Below are 25,276 nucleotides of genomic sequence, written 5' to 3' on the forward strand. Positions count from 1 at the left end.
GTAGGATGACAGGCAACCTATATTTTTATACTTTTCTGAATTTTCTCAATTTGTTTCTGATGATATGTGTTTTTTTATTTTTTAAGATTTTATTTTAAGTAATCTCTACACCCAACGTGGGGCTTGAACTTAAACCCCCAAGATCAAGAGTCAATGCTCTACTGACTGAGCCAGGCAGGTGCCCTCAGATAAATGTTATTTTTTTTTAAAAACTCATTTATTTTATATTATTTATTTATTTGTCAGAGAAAGATAGAGCACAAGCAGGGAGAGCTGCAGGCAGAGGGAGAAGCAGGCTTCCCACTGAGCAAGGATCCTGATGTGGGACTCAATCCCAGGACCCTGGGATCATGACTTGAGCCGAAGGCAGATGCTTAACCGACTGAGCCACCCAGGCGTCCCGGTAAGTGTTATTTTTAAAAGCAATATATCATATATATTGCTATAGCATCTGTCTCAGCTCTAATTCTAAGCCTTTAAACAGTCTCACAAGGAGAGGAGAATTAAGCAGCACTGACGTAGACAAATGGACAATAAGCCTGCTGATCCATTGTTTCAACTGGCAGTAGGCTCTTTTCTCCCTTCTCATCAATCCTAAGCATGTCACCTCTATCTCTTCCCACATTATCTTATATCCAAATAAAACTGCCATTTGCCTCAGGGGAGCTAAATATCAAAGAAGTCACTTAGGATGATCAAAGAACCAAGAAAAATGGTAAACCATTTTTTTTTTAAGTAAGCTCTAGGCCCAACATGGAGCTTGAACTACCACCCTGAGATCAAGAGTCACATGCTCCACCGACTGAGCCAGCCAGGTGCCCTCAGAAACTATAAACCTCTGATTATAGTTTCGATCATGGGGGGGGGAGCACGTAGGTGATCGGTAAAGAAAATAGAGGGAAAAGGTGGTTTAGACTGAAGTGAGCTTGGTTGATGATTCTAAGATAACTTCCCAGGGACATCATCAAATATGCCTTAACGATTTTTCTGAGGCAAGACAGAGATCAGAAGGAAGCCCTGATTAAACGGCTTCAGGTAATATGGTGCCACAGTTATGCTAATGGTCAACACCAATGCCAATGCTGAATGCTTTTCCATTTAGTGACAATGCTGACTTTGGATCTGTTCTGTCTCCTAAGAATGGCCAATAGTTTCTGGGACCCCCTCAGGCAAACCAGGCCATTCTAGACTTCTCAGATCACAGTTTCTAGCTCTTGGGCCTTCTATCAACCTGTTGCTAGACTCCTGACCCAACTGTCCCAGTCTCCAGAACATCACATAAGCCTTCCACAAAGAAACAGACAAGAATGGTGGTAGAAGGACATTCGTAGATGCTAGAAGGAGAGAAAAAGAAGGGTCTATGGTTTTTTCTTCTTTAGAGCACAAATCGCCTGTACATTCAAAACCAGTGACAGACAAGTGACAGACAGTGACAAACACCACTGTTCTATTTGTATCAGGACTGAACTAAAACTTAGACTTCACAAGGCTAGAACATGTTACTATATTAAGGTTTCATCAAAAATATCAAGAGTTTTTGCCAGACTTTTTTTTTTTTTTTAATATTTAAGTAATCTCTACACCCAACGTGGGGCTTGAACTCACGACCTTGAGATCAAGAGTCACTCTTCTGACTGAGCCAGCCAGGCATCCCTGCCAGACTATTTTTAAGCCTTAATTTTAAAAAACTGATTCATAATTATATTTCTAAAGCTCAATTTCATTTCTATCTAAGTATATTTATGTGTGAAAAAAATCAAAGGATATATACCAAATATCAACACTAGTGAAATAATAACTAATTTTGATTTACTTTGTTTTTTTTTTTTTAAAGACTTTATTTATTTATTTGACAGAGAGAGAGACAGCCGGCGAGAGAGGGAACACAAGCAGGGCGAGTGGGAGAGGAAGGAGCAGGCTCCCAAGTGGAGGAGCCCAATGCGGGGCTTGATCCCAGGACTCTAGGATCATGCCCTGAGCCGAACGCAGACACTTAACGACTGAGCCACCCAGGTGCCCCTACTTTTTGTTTTTTTCTTATCTATTTTTCAGTGAGCATGTAATTTTTTAAAAAGGTTTATTTATTTTAGAGGGAGAGAGAGAGTGTGCAAGGGGGGAGGGGCAAAGGGAGAGAGAGAGACAGAATCCCAAGCAGACTCCCCACTGAGCATGGAGTCCAATGTGGGCCTTGATCCAAGGACCCTGAGTTCACAACTCCAGCTGAAATCAAAAGTCGGATGCCTAACCGAGCCACCCACGCATACTGAGCCTGTAATTTTTTATATTTAATTTTTCTTTTTGGGGGGAGGAGGTACTCAATTTGGTGAAAATCAAAGCTGCTATACTTTTTTTTTTTTAAAGATTTTATTTATTTATTTTTGTGACAGTGAGACAGTGCACACCCATGAGTGGGGGGAAAGAGGCAAAGGGAGAAGCAGATTCCCCACCAAGCAGCGAGCCTAATGTGGGACTTGATCCCAGGACTCTGGGATCATGACCTGAGCTGAAGACAGACACTTAACCAACTGAGACAATGAAGTGCCCCCTCTTCTATACTTTCAAGTAGAAGTATACATATACTATTTCTGGAATTCTTCACCTTGAATTTTACTGTCATACTCTCTCAAATGATCTCCTTCTAGGTAAATTATATCAGATATTAACAACAGTCGAATTCAACTGGTTCAACCTAGATCCAAACCATAACTGAATTAGATCAAATTAAAAACAAGTAAACCCAAACTTGACTGCCACCACTTATCCAAAAATGACTTATTTTTTGAGTAAAAGACCTATAGCAAGTGATTCTTTAACAGCACTAGTTTGATTCTCTTGTTATATAAAGTACCAATAGTCACAACAAGAGGTATTTGACACTGATAACGATGCTGTGAACCTACCCCTTACAAAATAAGTTACACCTGTTCTGTTAAAGAACTTCAGCTTTAAGAACAACTCAACTCTTTACAACATCTCAGTTCTAGACATTTCCAGGTTGGGAAGAATAGGCAACGGATCCAGGAAGGGTGGGGTTTTGCAACTGCAGTTCTACCCAATGGCAAGTTATGAAACCTGATTTTCAATTTCCTCATCTGTAAAACAAACATAATAAAAATCACCTTGTGACAGTGCTCCAAGAACTGGAGATGATGTATGTTTACTTCTATAGTAAATATTATTATGATATAACTGGTTTGCTTGTAAGATAGATATTAGTTCTTCCTTTCAATGCTAATGCTATAGAGAGACTCCACTGTACTTAATATAAAAATGCTTATCTAAAAATAACTATCTGGGGGCGCCTGGGTGGCACAGCGGTTGGGCGTCTGCCTTCGGCTCAGGGCGTGATCCCGGAGTTATGGGATCGAGCCCCACATCAGGCTCCTCCGCTATGAGCCTGCTTCTTCCTCTCCCACTCCCCCTGCTTGTGTTCCCTCTCTCGCTGGCTGTCTCTATCTCTGTCAAATAGATAAATAAAATTTTTAAAAATAAATAAATAAAAAATAAAAATAACTATCTGGGGGTGCCTGGGTGGCTCAGTCAGTTAAGTGTCTACTTTCAGCTTAGATCATGATCCCAAGGTCCCAGGATTGAGCCCACGTTGGGCTCTCTGCTCAGCGGGGAGCCTGCTTCTCTCTCTGCCTGCCGCTCTACCTGCTTGTGCTCCCTCTCTCTCTGTCAAATAAATAAATAAAAGAAAAATAACTATCTACTTGCAGGTGCCTGGGTGGCTCAGTCTGTTGAGCTCTGCCTTTGGTTGGGGGTCATGATCCTGGGGTCCTGGGATTGAGCCCCTCATCAGGCTCCCTGCTTAGTGGGGAGTCTACTCCCTCTCCCTCTGCTCATGCTCTCTCTCAAATAAATAAATAAAATCTTAAAAATAAAATAAAATTAAAATAACTATCTGCCTGTGCATGTATAGGTTGGCTGAATCCTGGAAGCAAGGAAGCTGGTTTTCCAGCACCTTCCTTCCCTGCCTAGTACTGAGTCTACTTCATGTTGCTTCTAATAGCCACAACTATGACATCCATCCCCGAAGTAGGACAGTCAGGCTGCATGGGCTTATAAGGTTCTCATTCCCATGTACTCACTCCTTCCTCCCATTTCTTTCAGGGCCAGTCAATAGATAAAGTAGGTAGATGGAGAGATGCTGGTTCATTTTATTGATTTTCAAATTGGCAACAGAGCTACAGGTGAAAGCAACTAGGAAGAACAAAATCAATTAATTAAATACTAATGAGTCAAGTTGAATTCTGCATCTCCAAGCATAAAACCAAAGGAAAACTGCATTTTGTATTAATAATGCTTAATTTGTCTTTTTCTTTTAGAAAAAGATTTTGTTGGGATACCTGACTGGCTCAGTCAAAGAAGCATGCAACTCTTGATCTTGGGGTCATGAGTTCGAGCCCCACACTGGGTAAAGAGATTACTTAAATAAATAAAACTTAAAAAAAAAAAAGAAAAGGAAAACATGTTGTTGATGTCTCCCCTCCAAACTACCCCTCCCCCACCTTCTCTGCAGTGAAGTGACAACCCTCTACTTAACACCTGTGACTGAGGTTTCCAATATCATTTGAGGAGAGGAGATCTTAATCACAAAGTGACAGTTCAACCCAGTAATCTACAACCATAAAACAGGCACCTGGCAGGCAATTTTTGAACATGAGAGCAAATCATTTTAAATAAACTAGATCCAATGACCAAAAGAACATGAAGGAGTTATGATTAGCTACGAAGAGAGATCCACTTCTACAGGCCACCAGGACAGGGAGGGAAGCACTGCAGAGATCCTGTACATAGCCCCCCTTCAGTGCTTGTACAGTCCTTACCTGACAGTCAAAGTCCTGGAAGTTTCGTGTACCAGTCTGTCAACAGAAGGCAGAAAACACAGTCAGTTTCCCCATGTGGCTTCCCCAAATGTGCAGCAAATTCAGTTCACAGTGCAAGCAGTGCACGTGCAGCCTCTTGGTTGCCATAAAACTAAGATGGTTCTCATCAAAAGGCTTCAGAGGCAGGGTGGGCTCCTAACATATGTTAATAAAAGGTGAGATTACACTTTGGCAAGCTTCGTGTGAAGATAAAGGAAAGGAGCCCGGCTGTCCAGTTGAAGTTTGTAACTTCCTATTTCCCTACCTAAAGAGAGCAATGAGAACTTGTGGGAAGAGGGTAAAACATGGATCAGAGTCTTAGAGCACACTCACAACCCACCTAGGAAGTACCTGGAAAAAATGGGGTTGAAGGCCAACCCTGAGAAGAGCAAAGGAAGGCAGGAGCCAGGGTGCCCAGAACCAGGAATTAAAGGATCAAGAAGAAAATAAAGATATAGATGGATGAGAAATGGAAGACCTCGGGGCGCCTGGGTGGCTCAGTCGTTAAACGTCTGCCTTCGGCTCAGGGCGTGATTCCGGCATTCTGGGATCAAGCCCTGCATCAGGCTCCCCCTCTGGGAGCCTGCTTCTTCCTCTCTCACTCCCCCCCCCACCCCCGCTTGTGTTCCCTCTCTCGCTGGCTCTCTTTCTCTGTCAAATAAATAAATAAAATCTTAAAAAAAAAAAAAAAAGAGAAATGGAAGACCTGTAAATTTTTTTTTTTTAAGATTTTAAAAATTTATTTGTCAGAGACAGAGAGAGCACAAGCAGGGGGAGCAGCAGGCAAAGGGAGAAGCAGGCTCCCTGCTGAGCAAGGAGCCCGATGCAAGACTTGATCCCAGGACCCTGGGATCATGACCTGAGCCAAAAGCAGGTGCTTTTTTTCTTTTTCTTTTTTTTTTTTTTAAGATTTTATTTATTTATTTGACAGAGAGAGACAGCCAGCGAGAGAGGGAACACAAGCAGGGGGAGCGGGAGAGGAAGAAGCAGGCTCCCAGCAGAGGAGCCTGATGTGGGGCTCGATCCCAGAACGCCGGGATCACGCCCTGAGCTGAAGGCAGACGCTTAACGACTGCGCCACCCAGGCGCCCCCAAAAGCAGATGCTTAACTGACTGAGCCACCCAGGCTTCCCGGAAGACTCGTAAATTTAACAAGGGAAAAAGGCAATGTCACTGAAGGAGGGAAAGACAGACAAAACCGGATTCCTAATACACTGGCGTATCTGCTGCATCTTGTGAAATTGCTGATAGGAAAAAGGACAAGTCACTGAGTCATTTAAAAAGCAGAACATAGTCAAAAGATCCAAGAATTCACCAAGCCTCTAAAAACAGATTATATCATAGTAATGTTTGACTGAAAAAAAGAATCAATGGCAATGACTCAAAGGCACTTTTGTAGCATTTCAGATGCCAGAGTTGCAAAATATATGACCTAAGAGTATATAAAAAGGATAATGAATGACGTGTTTTAGAGGAAAAATCCATTCTGACTTGGTCTTTCATAAAATAAAAGCCCCTCCCCGGGAAAAAAAACCCTTTCATTATTTAGAAACTGTGTTATCATAACATATTCTATTCTGTCTAGAATGGCTTCCGGTAGAACTGCTACTAAGCACCTTCCCAAAAGCTGCCCCTCCGGCCAGGATCTAGATATATGATCCCAAAGGAGCTCGAAGCAGTCCCACACCCCTTCAAGAAGATCCTCTTAGAAACAGTTCTGCATCGGGGCACCTGGGTAGCGCAACTGGTTGGGCAGTTAACTCCTGGTTTCAGCTCAGGTAATGATCCTGGGGTTGTGATATCGAGCCCTGCATTGGGCTCCGCGCTCAGTGTGGAGTCTGCTTAAGACTCTCCCTCTCTCTTTGTCCCTCTCCACATCTAGGATAAATGAATAAATCCTAAAACAAAACAAAACAAAACTCCACACACCCCAAGATACAACCTGTCCTCTCCATAAGAGTAACTAGCAGAACCAGCTGAGATGGTCTAGAGTGGCACTATCTACTATGGTAACCATTAGCCACATGTGTCAATTAAAATTTATTAAAACAAAAAATCCAGTTTCTTAGTCACATTACTCACATTTCAAGTGCTCAACAGACACACGTGGCTAGTAGCTACTGTATAATTGGGTGGTGCAGATACAGAACATTTCCATTATTGCAGAAACTTCTACCGGACAGCGCTGATCTAGAAACAGAAAGATTCTGAAAGAATAAGGCTATGGATGAGCACACCCTTGTTTCTCTAAAAGTGGCAGTAAAGCCACAGTAGATTACCAATCACAGTGGGAGGAGGTGGCACTGAGAACAGAAAGAGAGTGGTACAGACTGCTAGTCTGAAGTATTATTCCTGGCATGAAACCAAGTTCACAAAATAAAGTCTGATGCAGTCACAGCATGGAAAGACAAGACACCACGCAGATGGGACTGGGTAGCACATCTCCAAAGAATGTTGCCATTGGCAAAAGGATCATCGTGTTCCACGGCTCCCACTAGTCCCACCCAATACCTGAGAACTCTTTCAGAGAAGTCATTGCGTTTAACTTCTAATTAGACTGTGAGAAGCAAAAAGAAGGGCCCTCTCATGGACTAGGGTAGATGGTTTCAGTAGGATATGATCACTAAGTGAAAATAAATTAGGATACAAGTAGTCTTTACACTTTGACCTCAACTACATGAATATGCACCAAAAAGACTAGCAGAAAAATACCAAAACATTAATAACAGCAGCTATTTCTCAATAAAGAGATGATGGATGATTATAATTTTCTTTATACTTCTCTACAATGAGCAAGTACCTCCCTTTTGGTAACTAGAAAACTAGAAAAAAAGGATTTGGTATGGTACAAAAAATATGTTTCCAACTTGGTATTTTGTGATATAAGATTTAAAGATTCACTTAATCTGGGGCGCCTGGGTGGCTCAGTCGTTGGGCGTCTGCCTTCGGCTTAGGGCGTGATCCCGGAGTTCTGGGATCGAGCCCCACATCGGGCTCCTCCGCTATGGGCCTGCTTCTTCCTCTCCCACTCCCTCTGCTTGTGTTCCCTCTCTCGCTGGCTGTCTCTATCTCTGTCAAATAAATAAATTTAAAAAATCTTAAAAAAAAAAATAAAGATTCACTTAATCTTTTGAGGAATTATGTATAATGATGTGAAAACAGACCACATTAGGGCTTCGATCTTAACAGGGCTCCCAGAGGTTCCTTTAGAGATTATTTAAGATTAGAGAAAATCACTCTAGATTGAATTAAAATCTTGGTCATAGAATACAGGGACACAAATTCTGATGAGCTATCTGGGAAGCAGCTGTCACTATATGCATGAGTTCCCCTTCCTTACAACCACATGATCACAGTCATGAGGCATTCTGTGAGTTCCTCAAGTCTGAGATGAGCAAAGCTTCTGAAATACCAAAAGCAGAAAGAGGCAATTCTCTCCAGAAATCAAAGTCATTCTTCTTTGTTAAGTATCTAGCAAAAAACAACTATGTGTTCTTTATCCAACATACACAGACTCCCAGAGAAAAAGTACTAATAATTGTATGAAGACTATGTAACAGTTGTTTACTTTAATTCCAGTATAATTAATGTTAGTGTTATATTAGTTTCAAGTGTACAATGTAGTGATTCAACAATTCTATACATTCCTCAGTGTAACACTTACTGTTGTTTCAACCTTTTTTCTTTTTTTTTAAGTAGGCTCCACACCCAGCGTGGAACCCAACACAGGACTTGAACTCAAAACCCTGACATGAAGACCTGAGCTGAGACCAAGAGTTGGACGCTTAACCGACTGAGCCACCCAGGCACCCCTGCTGTTGTTTTAAAGACGTGCCAGATGGTCTTAGAGAATGGCTTCAAGCTTCCTGAGTGATCACCTTAGAGAAAGGATATGATCAGGTCTGTCTGACAATATTTGGCATTTAGAGTGTCTGAATGGAGATCATTAGTTGGTTCCCACTCAACTGTGGTAAACTGAAGCCATATTCTCCAAACTCATTAAAAATTCAGTACCACTCATTGGGTGTATCCTAGAAGGAGGAAGAATTCCCTGGGGACTTAACTACCTCTGATATTTGAGGTACAGGGTTACACTCTAACAAAACTTCTAGAAGTTTCAAGTTCTGGGTGTTTTCTTTTTTCCTTCTGTCCATTTTGGAGGTACCAGTAATTCCATGTTCAGAGAGATCCTTGCACTAAGTAGACTTCATTAGCAGAAAGAGATTCAAGAAAAAAATTAAAATAATAGAATAATTTGGGGAAAGACAGAAAAATTCGAATAAGTCAAGAAAAAAGATATATTATCACTGAAAGTTACAGTCAAGGTAGAAGCCAGCCAAGGGGAATATTTCCTGGTGAAGCCTCAGAGCCAAACATAGAAGGTAAATGAAGCAGCTCAAGAAGGTAAATTAAAAACAAGTCATTCTCTCAAATATAAGGCTGAAGAATAAGCAAGAAGCAACCAAGAATAATCAATGAATGAAGAGAAGTATGAAAAGAAGGGGGTGGGGGGATTTAAAAAACAAATAATTGCTAGTGAGAAGAGAAATGTAGTTTCCTAACATGAGATCTAGTCAAGAGGCATATACAATTTCAAAAGACAGGAAACAACAGATATAAAGAAAGGCAAGATGTATAAGACCTTAGAACCAGCTACCAACAGGAAAAGATCTGAAGCAAATCAACTTCTTCTGTGAACTTGAAGTGGGGTCAGGGACCTGTGTCTGATTTATCACTATACTCCTAGTCCCGGTACTTCGTAAATGTGGTAAACATCATTTCGTAAAGGTTATAAGCATTTCAAAATAGAGATACTCAATTTGAGTAAAAAATGAATACCAAAGTTACATGCAATTGATATGCTAGGAACTAAAGTAGAGAGAAGGAGTTGTTACAACTGTAAAAATTTTAGAAACAAGCTGATTTGGAAAAAAAAAGTCAAAGACAATAAAACATGGCATTTTTAGTAACAAAAGATAATAATCCTTACCAACAGAAAGTAGAAAGATGAGGAACTGTAGAAGCAGAAGGGTTAGATAAGCCTAGAAAATACTGTTTTTCTTTGTCAATAAAGATTAATATAATCAATTAACACAGATTAATAAATCAATGTTTTACAATCATCAATAAACTGTTTTTAAGTAGAAATCTGTTCAAGCTGATAATCCAGATGAAAATTACATATATGCGAGTGTTTGCTTATGAGGGTGTGTGTGTATATATACTTAAAGCATCTATATTATTACCTTCAAAAATACAAATTAAGAAACAGATTTCATAAGGAAATTTGTAAAGAGGTCAGATCAGATAATCATCTGCACACTGCTGAAAAGGTAAAATTTCACCTCTAAAATAACCTCTCCTCTAAAGTAACATACTAGCAGGCTAACGACGTGTGTCACTGACCCCCTGCGCTAAAAACTCCTTAGGCATCCTGTGGCTAAGGCTTCTTCCACCATCTCCTGCTGACTTTGTAGCTGGCAGACAGTGTTCTGTCACAGTGGCACCATTACTTGCTTGGGAACTCATTTCCTGCTCCAGTCCCATCTAGGCCATTTCGGACAACATGTGACAATTACTTCTTAGCACATTAAGGGGCACCCACTCTCCAGTGCATAGTAGACGTAGCACTTCACAAATAATATCCTTTAATGAAAATGTCAATAACTGTTTTTAAAATTAAAAAAAAAAAAAAAGCCTTGGCACTAACCCCTTTGGCTATCTCTGTTGTCCTGAAAGTTACAAAAATGCTCACCCACGGCTTCTCCCTCCTCTCTCCTCTGCTTACATTTCCAGTCACTAGTAGAGAGAGACAGAAAACTTAAATTGCAGTAGGGTCTATCTCACTTTCTATTTTAAGAACCAGAAAGAAGTAAATAATTTGTTTCTATTCTCCCCACTAAATAGTTATTCCCCTCCTTGATATTTCCTCAATTCTGTAGAAGCCAATGGTAGCCTTCTACATATTTCCTCAAGACTGCCCTTTGGCCTTCACTAGGCTCAGTATTTTTCGTACTATACCAAATCCTTTTTTTCTGGTTTTCTTTTTTCTTTCTTTCTATTAAAGATATTATTTATTTATTTGATAGAGAAAGAAAGAGCACAAGCAGGCAGAGCCGCAGGCAGAGGGAGAGGGAGACAATTTGTCTCCCTGCTGAGCAGGGAACCAACCGGATGTGGGGTTCGACCTGAGCCAAAGACAGACACGTAACAGACTGGAGCCACCCAGGCGCCCCTTTTTCTGGTTTTCTAATTACAAAAAGGAAGGTACATGCTTGGGGCGCCTGGGTGGCTCAGTTGGTTAAGTGGCAGCCTTCAGCTCAGGTCATGATTTCAGGGTCCTGGGATTGAGTCCCGCATCAGGCTCCTTGCTCAGCAGGGAGCCTTCTTCTCCCTCTCCCTCTCCCTCTGTCGCTCCCCCTGCTTGTACTCTCTGTCTGTCTGTCAAATAAGTAAATACAATCTTATAAACCTTTAAAAAAAAAAAAAAGGAAGGTACAAGCTCATTGTAGAGAAGTATAAAGAAAATTACAATCATCCATCGTCTCTCCATTGACAAATAGCTGCTATTGTTAACGTTTTCATTTTTTTCTGCTAGTCTTTTCTGGCACATATTTTAATGTAGTTGAGGTCAGGGAAAAGGAAGCACTAACTGGTCAACTCTCTTGCTTGTTACAAGGTATATTGGTTGAGGAAGATGGAATAACCAGCTCCAAGAGGCAGCAATGGTGGGAAGAGGCCTAAACCCCCTGATCTGGGTTGAAGTCAACAGATGTGGGTACTAGTGCTGGCTTCACCACCTCACTAGACACTAACTTTGGATACGTCATATAACCTTTCTGAGCCTTTCCTGTGAATTGGAGTTAAAATAACTCCATTTTAAGTAGTTAAAGCCTTTAACTACTTATTTCATAGAAGGCTGGGAGGCTTAAAGAAGATAATATTTGTGAAAATGCACTAAAAATAGTTAAATGTGATTTAAAAAAAAATCAGTTCATACATCTGTACAATTTCTGCCCCCCAAAACAAAGATAAGTGCTGGCAGTTGCATCTTTTCATCACTGGAGCCAAAACAAGCATGGCAAAATTACCCACTTCTTCGCAAATCTGAGCCACAGACAAAATTACAAGCACACTAAAATTAAATGGGAAAAGTACCAACAAATGACAAGAGATGAGTTAACATAAGCCTCGCTTAAAGCTATTTTGAGAATGCTTCCTTATAGTCAGTCATCTCAGGACAAATCTCTCCATAACAGGTTGGGTCTAGACTTCCTCCAGCTCCCTGAAGCCTGGAAGGGTACGGTGATGTCTTCTGGATAAGAGTATATCTATAAGAATGGATAAAAAGATGAAGTGAATTGATACACGTCTCTAGACTCTTCCTTAAAGAGACAGGGCAAGCCACAGAGGTGATGGGGTCAGCAGAGTGGAAAGGCCTCAGGTATCAGGATAGGACAGACCTGGTTTCAGTTCTGACTCTGCCACATACTGACGGGGCAAGTCAGTTTTTCAGTCAGATTTTCATCTTTAAGTGAGGAATAATACTATGTACTACAAAGGGATACTCTTTTGATTAAAAGAGAGAAGGTAGCTAAAACACCTGGCACATAAGAGTGCTTAATAAATAATAGCAGGATAGGCCAAAAACACTCCTCCAAACAAAAAACTTCAAGAGCTACCCCTATTCAAATCTGGAGCCCTATCCCCTATAGTAACAGTTCTCAAATAGGAAGACTCTGCCCCCAGGGGGCATTTGACAATGTCTGGAGACATTTTTGGTTGTCACAACTGAGAGATGCTGGCATCTAGTGGACAGAGACCCAGGATGCTGCTAAACATCCTACAACATGCACCACGATCCCCCACGACAATCATCCAGCCCAAAACATTGACAGTGCCACGACTTAGAAGTCCTGCCCCACAGTAAGCATTCTTTGGTACTCAATCTGAGTAAGCTATTTCACCTTTCTCACCCTTAGTTTTCTCACCAGCAGTATGGGAACAAACTGATCTGTGCTCCCTATACCACCGCGCTATTGGGGGATCAAACCGAATAACCGATGAAGGGCATTACCGTCATACTTTTCATGATGAACGCAGAACCACACACTTGCTGGGCAAAGACAGAAGCACTCATGTTCTGGGGCAGGGGGACTACAGGGGGTGAAATTCTTTGTTTGGGAATGCCACCATCCAAAGAGGACCTCTTGCCAGTCTTCTACAAAGCTGGGCTGGAGCAGGGGAGATCTCATGAATACTGAGGGGACAGGAATATGTCTCAGGGAGAAAGAGGGAGCATCGAAAGTGGGTAGGAACAGCACAGGCCTATCAAAGAGGGAGGTAACAGATGTTAGGAAGTGAGACTTTGATTGCTTGGTGTCTTAGACTGCTTGGGATGCCTGAGGGGCTTAAACAAGAGAAATTTATTTTATTTTCTTTTTTTTTTAAAGATTTTATTTATTTATTTATTTGACAGAGAGAGAAACAGCCAGTGAGAGAGGGAACACAAGCAGGGGGAATGGGAGAGGAAGAAGCAGGCTCCCAGCAGAGGAGCCTGATGTGGGGCTCGATCCCAGAATGCCGGGATCACGCCCTGAGCCTAAGGCAGACGCTTAACGACTGAGCCACCCAGGCGCCCCCAGAAATTTATTTTCTGACAGTTCTGGAGTCTGGAAGTCCAAGATCAAGATTTCAGCAGGGTTTGGTTTCTGGTGAGAGATCTCTTCCTGGCTTGCCGATGGCTACCACCCTGCTGTATCCTCATATGGGGGGGGGGGTGGTGTGTGTGAGAGACAGAGATCTCTCTTCCTCTTACAAGGCCATGAATTCTATTGGATTCAAGCTCCAATTCCACCCTATGACCTCATTGAACCTTAATCACCTCCTGAGGGCCCTATCTCCAATACAGTCACAGAGGGTGTGAGGGCTTCAACATGTGAGTTTGGGGAGAGGAGAGGTGCACAATTCCATCCACAGCGCCAGGGCACACCTAAGACACAGTCAAGGCATCACTGTGGGTCTCAAAAAAGGAAGACCCAGGAGTTAATTCACTGCTTTTCTATGGTCACATTCACTCAATCTTTCCTTTTCCAGGTGTCTTTTCTTTTTCTTTCTTTCTTTTTTTTTTTTTAAAGATTTTATTTATTTATTTGACAGAGATAGAGACAGCCAGCGAGAGAGGGAACACAAGCAGGGGGAGTGGGAGAGGAAGAAGCAGGCTCATAGCGGAGGAGCCTGATGTGGGGCTCGATCCCATAATGCCGGGATCACGCCCTGAGCCGACGGCAGACGCTTAACAACTGCGCCACCCAGATGTCTTTTCTATGAGATATGTGGTCAATTAACTCCTGCAGCTCTTTTACACAGGTGCCTACTCGGGCATCCTGTGAATTTCCAGGGTCCAGGAAGGATCCTCCTCCTGCTTGTGCCCCAGTCCTCAAATATCAGGTCACAAGTTTCCAACAATGACTAACCAGTCACTTGAGGTATGGTTCTCAACTTCAGGATTTTTAAAAAAAGCTCAACCATATCCCAGGCCAATTCAGTCAGAATCTTTGTGGAGAATCTCTACCAAAAATCACTGGTGATTTTTAAATCTCCCCAAGTAATTCCAAAAAGCAGCCGAAGTTGAAGACCACGGATCACAGAAAGGTATGTGTGGGTCCCGTTCCCCTCCCCTCGCAGTCCAGTTTAGTTGGTCTACAGTGGGACCCAATAGTCTGTATTTTTAAACACTTACCCAGCTGATTCTGATCATCAGCCAGGTTTAGGATAGGTTACTACCTTCAAGAAGCTAAACCGCCTACTCCCACCTGTAACTATTCATTTCTGTGGCTGTACATAAGCTCTACAGATGCAGATTTTATTTCCTTCCTCCTCCCTGTGGCACATCATTTTGGGGACAGCCCTTCACATGCACCAAAGACAATAAAGGAGAGACTTTTCTGAAAACATGAGGGAAAGCAGCAGGAAAAACCAACTGGGGGCTAAAAAAATGTGTGTGCAGCTTGATGAGGGAGAAAGCAAAAACCAGTGAAAGATAAAGGAAAGGGTGGGAATGTAGGTAGAGAGGTAAGGTCACAGGAATGAAAATGGGACTGGCAGGATTCAACAGCAAATTAATAAACACACAGTAAGTCAACAGCCCCAGAAGTTACAGGTGGGCCTTTGGGCAAAAAAAGATAAGGGCAACAGTATCTTCTGGTGTAGCACCCCATCCCAACCCCATCCATCTCTACTCTTACTTTTTATTAATACTTTTCTCAGGAAAGAAGCCACAGGCTCATTCACACCAAGCTATAAGAGTATTTTAATAGGGGCAACGACAATAAACCAAAAGTACAGGGTAGAAAATAGGGAATTTCAGGCAAATTTATTGAATGGAGAGGGACAGGAGACAGGTCTTAGCTTTTTGGTAACTCCTACCATCACACCTCTTTCTACTTCCTGAATCCTGGTGGCTGTGAACTATGCTGCTCACTGGTTCTCTAACACTAACATAAAAATGGGGTGTATTATCGACATCCACACATTCCGATGAAAACCTCAAAGATGACAGAAAGGTCACATCACAGACTTGACAAACTTTAGGGAAAGTGTTGCAGTCTATATACATCACCAGCCATGGATGTTCATTCTCCTTATAGAAACTGAAAGTCAAGACACTTGGATTCTAAGTCAAACCTTTCTCTCATACTTTCTGCCTAACTCTGTCATATTATTTTTTTCCTTTAATGTCTCTATCAGTAGAACAGGAAAATCTCAAGGATAACTTGATTGAATTTGGCCCATGGAAACAAAAGTAGGAGGAAAGAAAAAAGGAAGGAAAAACATCAAAAAGAGTGTTAAGAAATCTATTTTTAAAAGTATTTCCTCCACAGAAAAGCTGAATATGTTTTGAATTAGTTACTATCCAGGAAATATAGAAAATGAATTAATCACAGAAGAAAAGACATATATATTTTAGTGAAAACAATGTAGTCTTTACCTTATCATTTAGAAGTGGTTTGATTTCTGTGAGTTGAACATCCTGAAGTTCATCCATGAGGATAGATGAGAGTAGAGGATTCTCGAGAATAAATCAGTAACTCTGAAACAAAAGAAAAGGAAGTAAAGGAAGAGGCTTAAACTACAAGTTGAAAGCATAATAGTCACACTATGTCCATTCATTCAAATACTAGAGCTTAGTACGTGTCATGCACTGCTCAGAATGCTGAAGACACAGGAAACTTAACGGTCATGGCAGACAGACTTTAAAATGATCTGTGCCTCCTATTCACACCGTGCATAATCCCTCTCCCCACCACTGAGGGTGGGTGGGACCCCTGGCTTGCTTTTAATCAAAATGGCAAGTGATGGAATGTACACAAGTACCTGTACATGATGATATTATATAATACTTTAACATCTGTCTTGCTGAAAAACACTTTCCTTTGCTAGCTTTGAAGAAGCTGGCATGTTGTGAGAGGGCCACATGGCAAGGAACTGAGGACAGCCTCCAGCCAAAAGAGTAAGAAACTAAGACCCTTAGTCTAACAACTTACAAAAACTGATTGCTGCCAACAACCACGGGAGCCTGGAAGTGGACTGTTCCCCAATCAAACCTCAGATGAGAAAACAGCCCTGACCAACACCTTCACTGCAGACTTGCAGAGGATCTGGTCAACGCATGCCAGATTCCCAACCCCCCGATATCGTCAGATAATAAATGTGTGTTGTGTGTTGTTTTAAGTCAGTAAATTTGTGGTAGTATTTTTTTTGGTAGCAACAGATAATTAATAGTCTTTTCCCTTCTGGAGTGTTCAGTTTAGTTACTGAAGGTGTATAACTAAGAGAACAACATGCTCAATGTTATGCTTCAGGAAACAAGAGTTTGGAGGATGGATTAAGAGGAAAACAAATACTGAAGGCTAATGCTAGGATGAGGCCCTGACTAAGGAATGGGAATGAAGGGGGCAGATGAACCAAGGCTAATGAACTCATTAGCGTTCACTTGGGGAATCACAACAGTGGATGGACAGTATGAGAGCCAGCTGCCAAGGCCTCCAAACAACCCAATGATCCTTGACTCCTGATATTTGCAGTCACGTAGTCTCCAATCCAAATAAATCAGGGATGGTTTGTAACATAATAAAATATGGCAGAGGCAACAATGTATCACTTCGAGGCTGCATCATAAATGGCATAGCTTCTGCTTCAAGACATTATAGTCTTCATTCATCAGTTCTGGGGGAAGCCAGCTATGGTATTATGAGGACATTCAAACAGTCCTCTGGGGAGGCCCATGCTGACAGGAACCATCTTGCCAGAACCAACCCCCCAGCCATGTGAGTGAGCTACCTTGCACACGGATCTTCCAGCCCCCAGTCAAGACTTCAAACGACTGCAGTTCCAGAGATATCTGACTGAACCACACTGGAGACCCTGAGCTTGAACCACCTACCTGAATTCCTGACCGACGGAAAGTATGAATAATAATTCTTTTGGAATGATTTGTTATATAGCAAAAGATAACTAACACGGAGAGGGAGAAGACAGGGAAACAGTTCTAGGAGAAGAGAGTAGTTGGAGAGGAGGAGACAGGGTAATGAGTCATAAATCCTTACCCCATCCCACTGGACAGGGAGTCATGGGGAGAGGCTGCAAATACTGGATATTGCAGACAGGTGACTGCCATCCAGACTTTAAAGCCCCAGGCTTCCTCCCCTCTGCCTTGGCCATGAACTCATCAGTCAGGAAAAATGCTAATTCAGTGAGTTGGGGATGTAGCTATTACCACTTACTGAGTACCTGGTGTGCAAAGCATTATGGAAGATGAAAAAAAAAAAAAAAAAGGTCCCTGCTTTCCAGGAGCTTACTATAGAGTAGAGATACAGCTATTCATAAAACTAACTACAAGTAAAGTAAAAAGAAGGGCCATAATAGTTCAAAGAAGGAACAATTACTTTTGATTAGTGAGAATCACAAAAGCCTTGATAAGATATTAGTCTACTATATTAATTCATTTTTCTGTTTTTCCCTCCAGACAAAGGATTACATGGCTTTGATTTACTTAGCTATGGAGAGGGTATGGATTCTAGGCTACCTTTTAGCTATTACTGACCAATACACCAAAATAAATTCTGCTTCCAACTGCGACTACATTAGAACAAACTAACAAAAGCCGTTTTATCATTCCTTCTAAGAACCCAGAGAGTGCCAGTCAGGAACACTCCTCAAACTATGGACCCCACAGGCCAATCACAAGCACCCCAAACATTCATGCCACTTAACAGAGAACAAGTCTGATGATATTTAACCTCCAAAAGAATATGGTTCTTTTTCTCAGTTCCCAGGCATCCTATGAACTTAATTGAGCTACCAAATGACCAGAAGCCGAATTTTTATTTTATTTTGTTTTTATACCACATACATTTCTTTCTCTCTTTTTCTTTCTTTCTTTCTTTCTTTCTTTCTTTCTTTCTTTCTTCTTCTCCTCCTCCTCCCACCCTCCCCCTCCCCCTCCTCCTCCTCTTCTTCTTCTTCTTCTTCCTCTTTTTTTAAGATTTTATTTATTTACTTGACGCATAGAGAGAAAGAGAGAGCACAAGCAGGGGGAGCAGGGAGAAGGAGAGGGAATCTCAAGCTGATTTCATGCTGAGTGCAGAGCCCACTCAGGGCTCTGTCTCATGACCCTGAGATTGCAACCTGAGCTGAAACCAAGAGTCTGATGCTTAACCAACTAAGCCACCCAGGCGCCCCTCGTTGTGTTTATATTAATCACCCTATAAACTGTGGCTACTTTTCATTTGGATGTCACTGTTTATCAGTAATTTAAAATGGCAATTTTTTTTTTTTTTAAGATTTTATGTATTTATTTGACAGAGAGAGATAGCGAGAGAGGGGACACAAGCAAGGGGAGTGTGAGAGGGAGAAGCAGGCTTCCCACTGAGCAGGGAGCCCTATATGGGGCTCGATCCCAGGACCCTGGGATCATGACCTGAGCTGAAGGCAAACACTTAATGGCTGAGCCACCCAGGCACCCCTAAAATGGTAATTTTAAAGTTATTTTTCCTATTATAGATAATATGTGTTCACTTTAGAAAATGTGAAATCACAGAAAATGAAAAGCTATTTTACTCACAGTCCTTCCATCTAAAGACAACCACTGTTAACATCTTAGTCTATTTCCACTTGTTCTTTTTTCCATGTAGAGTGGTGATTTCCTGAAATGGTTTTCCAATCCACCCACTTTATTCCCTACTTTAATTCACTCACTTGAAAGCAGGACGCTTCAAGATGTTAATTATTCAAATGTAACTCCGTGTGGAGAGATATGTCAAGGAGCCTCAGGGCTAGAAGAAAGCCAGAGTTGTCCTCAGTTCCAAAGTGACTGGCATTCACCTAGTGTTCCCAAGCATTTTTTAAAGATGCAGAAAAATGCAATGTTTGTGCCAGGAGAAACACTTAAACAAGGGCACAAATTAAATGAGAAGCCTCTCCCTATCAGCTGGGCCCAATGCAGATAATGCAGGACAGTGAACTATTCCAGCATGACTTGGAACTGGCAACAAGACAGTAGATGTTTACCTTCCACGTTACAGGGGACCTACTGCATTCCTCCAGAGATTTAATTTTTTCTCAGTTCTCATTGTCCCAAGCCCTTGCCAATGAGGAATTTTATAACACCTATAAGAAAACTAAGATCACATGGTAGAAAACTCCATCTCCAGATCTCTCAGCTACACAGACTGGCTCCCTCCTGGGGATCTTTAAGGCCTGCAGTTCCCTCATCTGCATAAATGACAGGGCTGCTAGATCCCATCCTGGTAGTAAGGGCTACTAATTATTTTTTATTTTTTAAGTAGGCTCCATGCCCAGCATGGAGCCTGACATGGAGTTTGAACTCACAGCCCTGAGATCAAGACCCGAGCTGAGATCAAGAGTTGGACACATGGGGCGCCTGGGTGGCTCAGTCGTTACGCGTCTGCCTTCGGCTCAGGGCGTGATCCCGGCGTTCTGGGATCGAGCCCCACATCAGGCTCCTCCACTGGGAGCCTGCTTCTTCCTCTCCCACTCCCCCGGCTTGTGTTCCCTCTCTCGCTGTTTCTCTCGCTGTCAAATAAATAAATAAAATCTTAAAAAAAAAAAAGAGTTGGACGCTTAACCTCCTGAGCCACACAGGCGCCCCAGGGCTACTAATATTCTTACAAAGCTGGTAGGGACTTTATAAACTTCAGTAGATTACAAAATGTTCATCCTCTTTCCCAGTTGTAGGAGGCAGAGCGAGGGCTGCCAAGTAAAAACCAGCCATCCTCAAACTGAGGCAGTGAACCTGGTACCAAATGGCTAGAGAGTAAAAGGGGAAAAGTTAATTCCCACTCTGTGCCAGGAATTATACTCTAAGTACCCTATGTTTAATCCTCCTAACAATCCTCCCAGGCAGATATTTTCATTTCTTAGTTTAGAAATGATAAATTTAGGCTTAAAGAAGTTAAGTAACTCTTCCAGTATCTCCCATCTATGTAAGTAATAGAGAAAGAAGTAAAAACCTTTGCTTTCCCCACTATCATAATGTCTACGCCAGGCCCCATGTACTGGCTGTCAGATCCTGGGCAAATTTCTTCCTCTCTACCCATAGGGGCACCTCCTTGAAGTAAAGGTAGTAGAAGCTGAGAGCAATTCCTATACCACCATTGACTTGGAAGCCAGACTGATGGTTTGAGTCACCATATCAGGACAAGAAACCTCACTATCTCAGTAGTTAGCTGAAGACAAGAAGATAGAATGAGGAGGGATAAGAGAAATAAAATTCCAGCTATTACTTGGTAACCAGTTTCAGAAACAAGAGCTATTTTTTTTTTTTTTTTTTTTTTTTAGGATTTTATTTATTTATTTGACAGAGAGACACAGCAAGAGAGGGAACACAAGCAAAGGGAGTGTGAGAGGCAGAAGCAGGCTTCCCACCGAGCAGGGAGCCCGATGCGGGGCTGGATCTCAGGACCCTGGGATCATGACCTGAGCTGAAGGCAGACACCCAAAGGCTGAGCCACCCAGGCGCCCCAACAAGAGCTATTTCTTGTTTGTTATTATAACAGTGTGCCTCAAACCTCAATATACAGACAATAACCTGGGGATCTTGTTTAGGATCTTGGCCAATCAGTTTGGAATGGTGACAATCCAACATGTGACCTCATCAGCTGACGAGGAGAGAACATCTGAGTTGAGGAGGTAACTAAAAGGTGTGATTATCAGCAACATTCCTTAATAGAGATGGGGATGGGGGCGCCTGGGTGGCACAGCGGTTAGGCACCTGCCTTCAGCTCAGGGCGTGATCCTGGCGTTCTGGGATTGAGCCCCACATCAGGCTCCTCCGCTATGAGCCTGCTTCTTCCTCTCCCACTCCTCCTGCTTGTGTTCCCTCTCTCGCTGGCTGTCTCTATCTCTGTCAAATAAATAAATAAAATCTTTAAAAAAAAAAAAAAAAGAGATGGGGATGGGGTAGAGAAAGACTCTATTCATCTAATTTCATCCTGCCTATTCCCAAAAGGATTTCAGTAAATTAAATGGAATTTTAAAAAGATTCAACAACTCAGACCAACTAGAAGGGAAATATACTAGAGAAAGAGTTTAGTGGTTTGCTGTAGAAATCCTAGCTGAAAGGTGACAAGTGTGATCACGCTACTGGAATCACAGAAAGAAAAAGGGAGATTTGGGATATGAAGTTGGTAAAAATAGCATACGGTCAGAAAAGAGTCGGATTTTGCCAAGGTTTTCAGAAGGATAAAGAAAAATGGTGCAATGGGGGAGCTGAGAAGCAATAAGAGAGAAATTGATGAAAAAAACAGTGTAGAGTCAGAGTTAATATTTGGGCCTCCAAGAGACCTGAGCATAGGCCAGAGTGTGTTAATGAGGAAAATCCACAGGTGCTTACCAAACTAGAGATGAGGAGGAGCTGCAGGCCCTGGGCTCTTCTAAAAGACAACTGAGTGATGGGAAAGAAAGCAGAATCAGGGGGCATCTGGGTGGCTCGGCTGGTTAAGCATCTGACTCTTGGTTTCAGCCCAAATCATGATCTCAGGGCCATGAGATCAAGCCGGGCACCGGGCACTGGTCTCTGCACTCAGTGCAGATTCTGCTTGAGATTCTCTGCCTCTCTCTCCCCGTCTGCCCCCTCCTCCCCCCCCCAACTCGAGCGTGCAGGCTCTCTTTCTCTCTCTCTCAAATAAATAAAATCTTAAAAAAAAAAAAAAAAAAGCAGAACCAGTAAGACACAAAGAAAAAAAAAGCCCAGAGATACAAGAAGAAAAGCAAAAATATGATGTCAAAGAAGTCAAGGGGAGAAGGAAGATTTATATGGAAGAGGAGGAAAATTCCAAGAGGGGGAGAAGGAGGAGGATCAGGACTGAGAAAGGACCATTATCTTCTGACAGTGAAAATCTAGGATAAATGAGGGTTAGTTCTCCATGCTAAAAAGCCCATGACTATGTATATCACTGTGTAGAAATATAGAAAATGATATTTCTGAGCTGAAGTGCAAGCAAAAATGTTCCCAGGATGAACAGGAGACACCAGTGTTCTGTGATACGCAGAGACAACACTGAGAGAGCCTTTAAAGATATCAAGACTATGGACTTAATTTTTGCATCACAACTCGAAAAAGAAAACAGAGAAAAGCATAGGGGCTCTGGCTGAAGTGGTGATGAGACTGCTAGGGCTCTACAGAACACAGTTTAAAGTCCAACAATATAGTGCAAACTTTGTTCACTCAGAAAAAATGGCTGCCCATGTTCCTCCAGTTTGGGAAAAAGCCCATAAACACATCAAATGTGGACTCTGGACCTAGGTGGGCCCCTACTTAGTTGAGTGGCACTGGGCAAAGCATTTTCCTTTTCCAGGCCTCAACTTCCTTGTCAGTTAAAGGAAGAGACTGGGTAGGATGACCTTTTTGGCTCTTGACAGGACTGACATTCTGTGACCCAGAAGCTCCCTTTAAATGTAGTACTTTACATTATTCCCCAGAGTGAGTGCTCCCCCAGCCCCCAACTCTTCAGTTCTTACTACAATCCTAAGAGATCCACGCCCCCCCATTACCAACTTGATGAGATTCAATAACTAACTGAAGGTCACTCAGCAGATCAGCAGAAAGGTGCCCCTCCCAGGGGCATGAGGCTCTCAGGTTTTTATCTCACCCTGCACTGTGTCCATTATCTCACCCCGCACTGTGTCAGAGAAAACTCACTAAGATTTCCAGTGCTTAAAAAACATTGCTTTGTTACTTGAAAAAGACATTAAGGGACTACACATAGTATTGGCTAAACTACAAGCTGTCTTGTTTTGTAGCTTGCCCCATGACCACAGTAATTTGTCTGGCCTTCGTCAGGCTTTGCCAAGATGTACTGACACCAGGTCACTAGTCTGTATTCTAAGGGCAGAGTCAATCGCTTTGGTTTTGGCAAGACTGCAGACAGGCAACCAAAACAGAATGAAGGCAACACAGAAAGGAGGCTTACTGAGGAGAATGAGCTGGAAGGGGTCAGCTGGTGCTGAAGTAGTTATGGCTGAAAAGCTGCAGGAAGTGAGAAGGTAGACAGTGGTGCTTCTACAGCAAGCTGACTCACATCCTCTCTTTTTACATATAAGCCACTGTCTGCAGGAGTAATTATTACAGCACCTCACAATTACAAAGCACCTTTACATCTAATATCTTTTGGATTATCAGGATCGCACTGTGAAATAAAACCCTGGCACATTGGCATCATCTCGATGACACAGATGAGGACTCTGAGGCTGAAAGAAGTGAAATGGCCTGAGCAACACAACACAACTAATCCATGCAACAGCTAGTACCGGATCCCAACTGTCTTCAGACCCCAAATGCTCCCTCTATGCCCTGTGGCCCCCGTATCACACTGCCTTCTAGGTTATTACAGATGAAAAGACCAGGAGGGTGAAAAGGACAGAAATTTAGCTGGCTGCCTCACTGTATCCACCCCAGCTGAAGACCTCTTTTTATCTCTGGCCCTAAATTACACTAAGCGGTTACGATCAGGCCACAGGTGTAGGATTAAGCCCTATGACGTTAACAAGAAAGCACAGGTTTGGGACTGAATTCACCTTCAACCATTAAGTCCACTGAGTAAGGGAAATTAAGTCAATAAACAAATCACTACAGTTCAAAGCAGTATAAACCTAAGCCTGTGAATTGGACAAATTCTAAGGCTGTTAGTTTCTCAACCTCAGCACCACTGACATTTTGGGCCAGATAATTCTTTGTTATGGGGGACTGTCCTGCACATTGTAGAATATTTAGTAGCATTTCTGGCCTCTACCCACTAGATGCCAGTAGCACCCTCCTCAGACCACTGTGACAACCAAAAACGTCTCCAGATATTGCCAAATGTCCTCTGGGGGGTAAAATCGCCCCAACTTGAGAACCACTGCTCTAAAGGTTACAGAGCTTTAGGGCAAAGGTCAGTTAATACAGGTTTTGGGTGCTGAGAAAAAGTTTCATGGAGGAGGTTAATGTTTGAACTGGACCTCGAAGAAAGGATTAAATTCCTACCGATGAGAATGAGAGAAGAATTAAAAAAAGAAACTCCAGAAAGGGAGGAGAACTTAAAAGCAAGAAGATGAGAAAGCACAGGTCTGTTGAAAAATGTCCCAGTTTGGCAAGAACAGTAGTTTCCTATTAGGAGTAGGAGATAAAGCTAAAAATCCCATTGGAGTCAGATCATAGATAGCTATCATCAACTGATAGCTGTAAGATACACACTCATAATGAGATAGTCAACAATACAAGATACCCACAGATGTTTTAACAGCATACAAGTCAAACCAGTGGTATTTCCATGTGTCCCATGTCCCCAAGAGCAATAGTGCTTGAGTATCATGTCTTACATTGCATCTAGTGTTCACTGCATTTAGAGCTAAATGAAGTTTAGAACCAGTGCAGAGGAGAAATGAGCAAGGCCTGAGGTGATCCCAAAGGAAGTAACAATGATGGGCCTTGAATGGATAAGTTTTGTATAGCTGAATGGGAAGAAGGGACATTCCTTGTGAGCACATCAGGATGGGAAAGAAAGAAATGTGAACGACATCCAGGAGACATGTGGCTGGAAAGAAGACAAGGCTGGTCAGAACACATGAATTAGACTTTACTGTGTAGACAGTAAAGGTTCCTGAAGAACAGAATGACACAGTTGTTTAAAACGTGGTCATCTTGTCCAGTTGTTCTCTTAGCTACACATCAGAAAGGCCTGGGAAGCTTTGAAGAACATCAATACCGAGGCTCCAACCCTAAAGATACAATTTAATTGGGCGAGGGTAAGCCCCAAGTATTGTTTTTAAAGTTCCATTGGGGGCGCCTGGGTGGCTCAGTCAGTTAAGCATCTGACTCTTGGTTTTGGCTCAAGTCATGATCTTGT

At 42.2% G+C, this 25,276-nt stretch overlaps 1 protein-coding gene across 4 annotated transcripts in view; it reads right to left on the reverse strand.

Moving 5' to 3' along the window:
- The window catches only part of NDRG3 (NDRG family member 3), a 72,362-nt gene that overhangs the window by 39,359 nt on the left and 7,727 nt on the right, over window positions 1-25,276 (reverse strand). For 2 of the 4 annotated variants that reach the window (XM_040638279.1, XM_040638277.1), the window contains exons 2-3: window positions 15,859-15,960; window positions 4,830-4,865 (exon numbers count right to left, since the gene is read on the reverse strand). In XM_040638279.1, the coding sequence (XP_040494213.1) occupies window positions 4,830-4,865; window positions 15,859-15,915 (93 nt within the window). In that variant the 5' untranslated portion in view covers window positions 15,916-15,960. Of the gene's footprint in view, window positions 1-4,829; window positions 4,866-15,858; window positions 15,961-25,276 lie in introns of those variants that run through there. The other 2 variants (XM_040638278.1, XM_008698131.1) reach the window with 1 other exon arrangement.

Source organism: Ursus maritimus, unplaced genomic scaffold (assembly GCF_017311325.1).
Source record: "Ursus maritimus isolate PB19 unplaced genomic scaffold, ASM1731132v1 scaffold_22, whole genome shotgun sequence".
NCBI classification, from domain to species: Eukaryota; Metazoa; Chordata; class Mammalia; order Carnivora; family Ursidae; genus Ursus; species Ursus maritimus.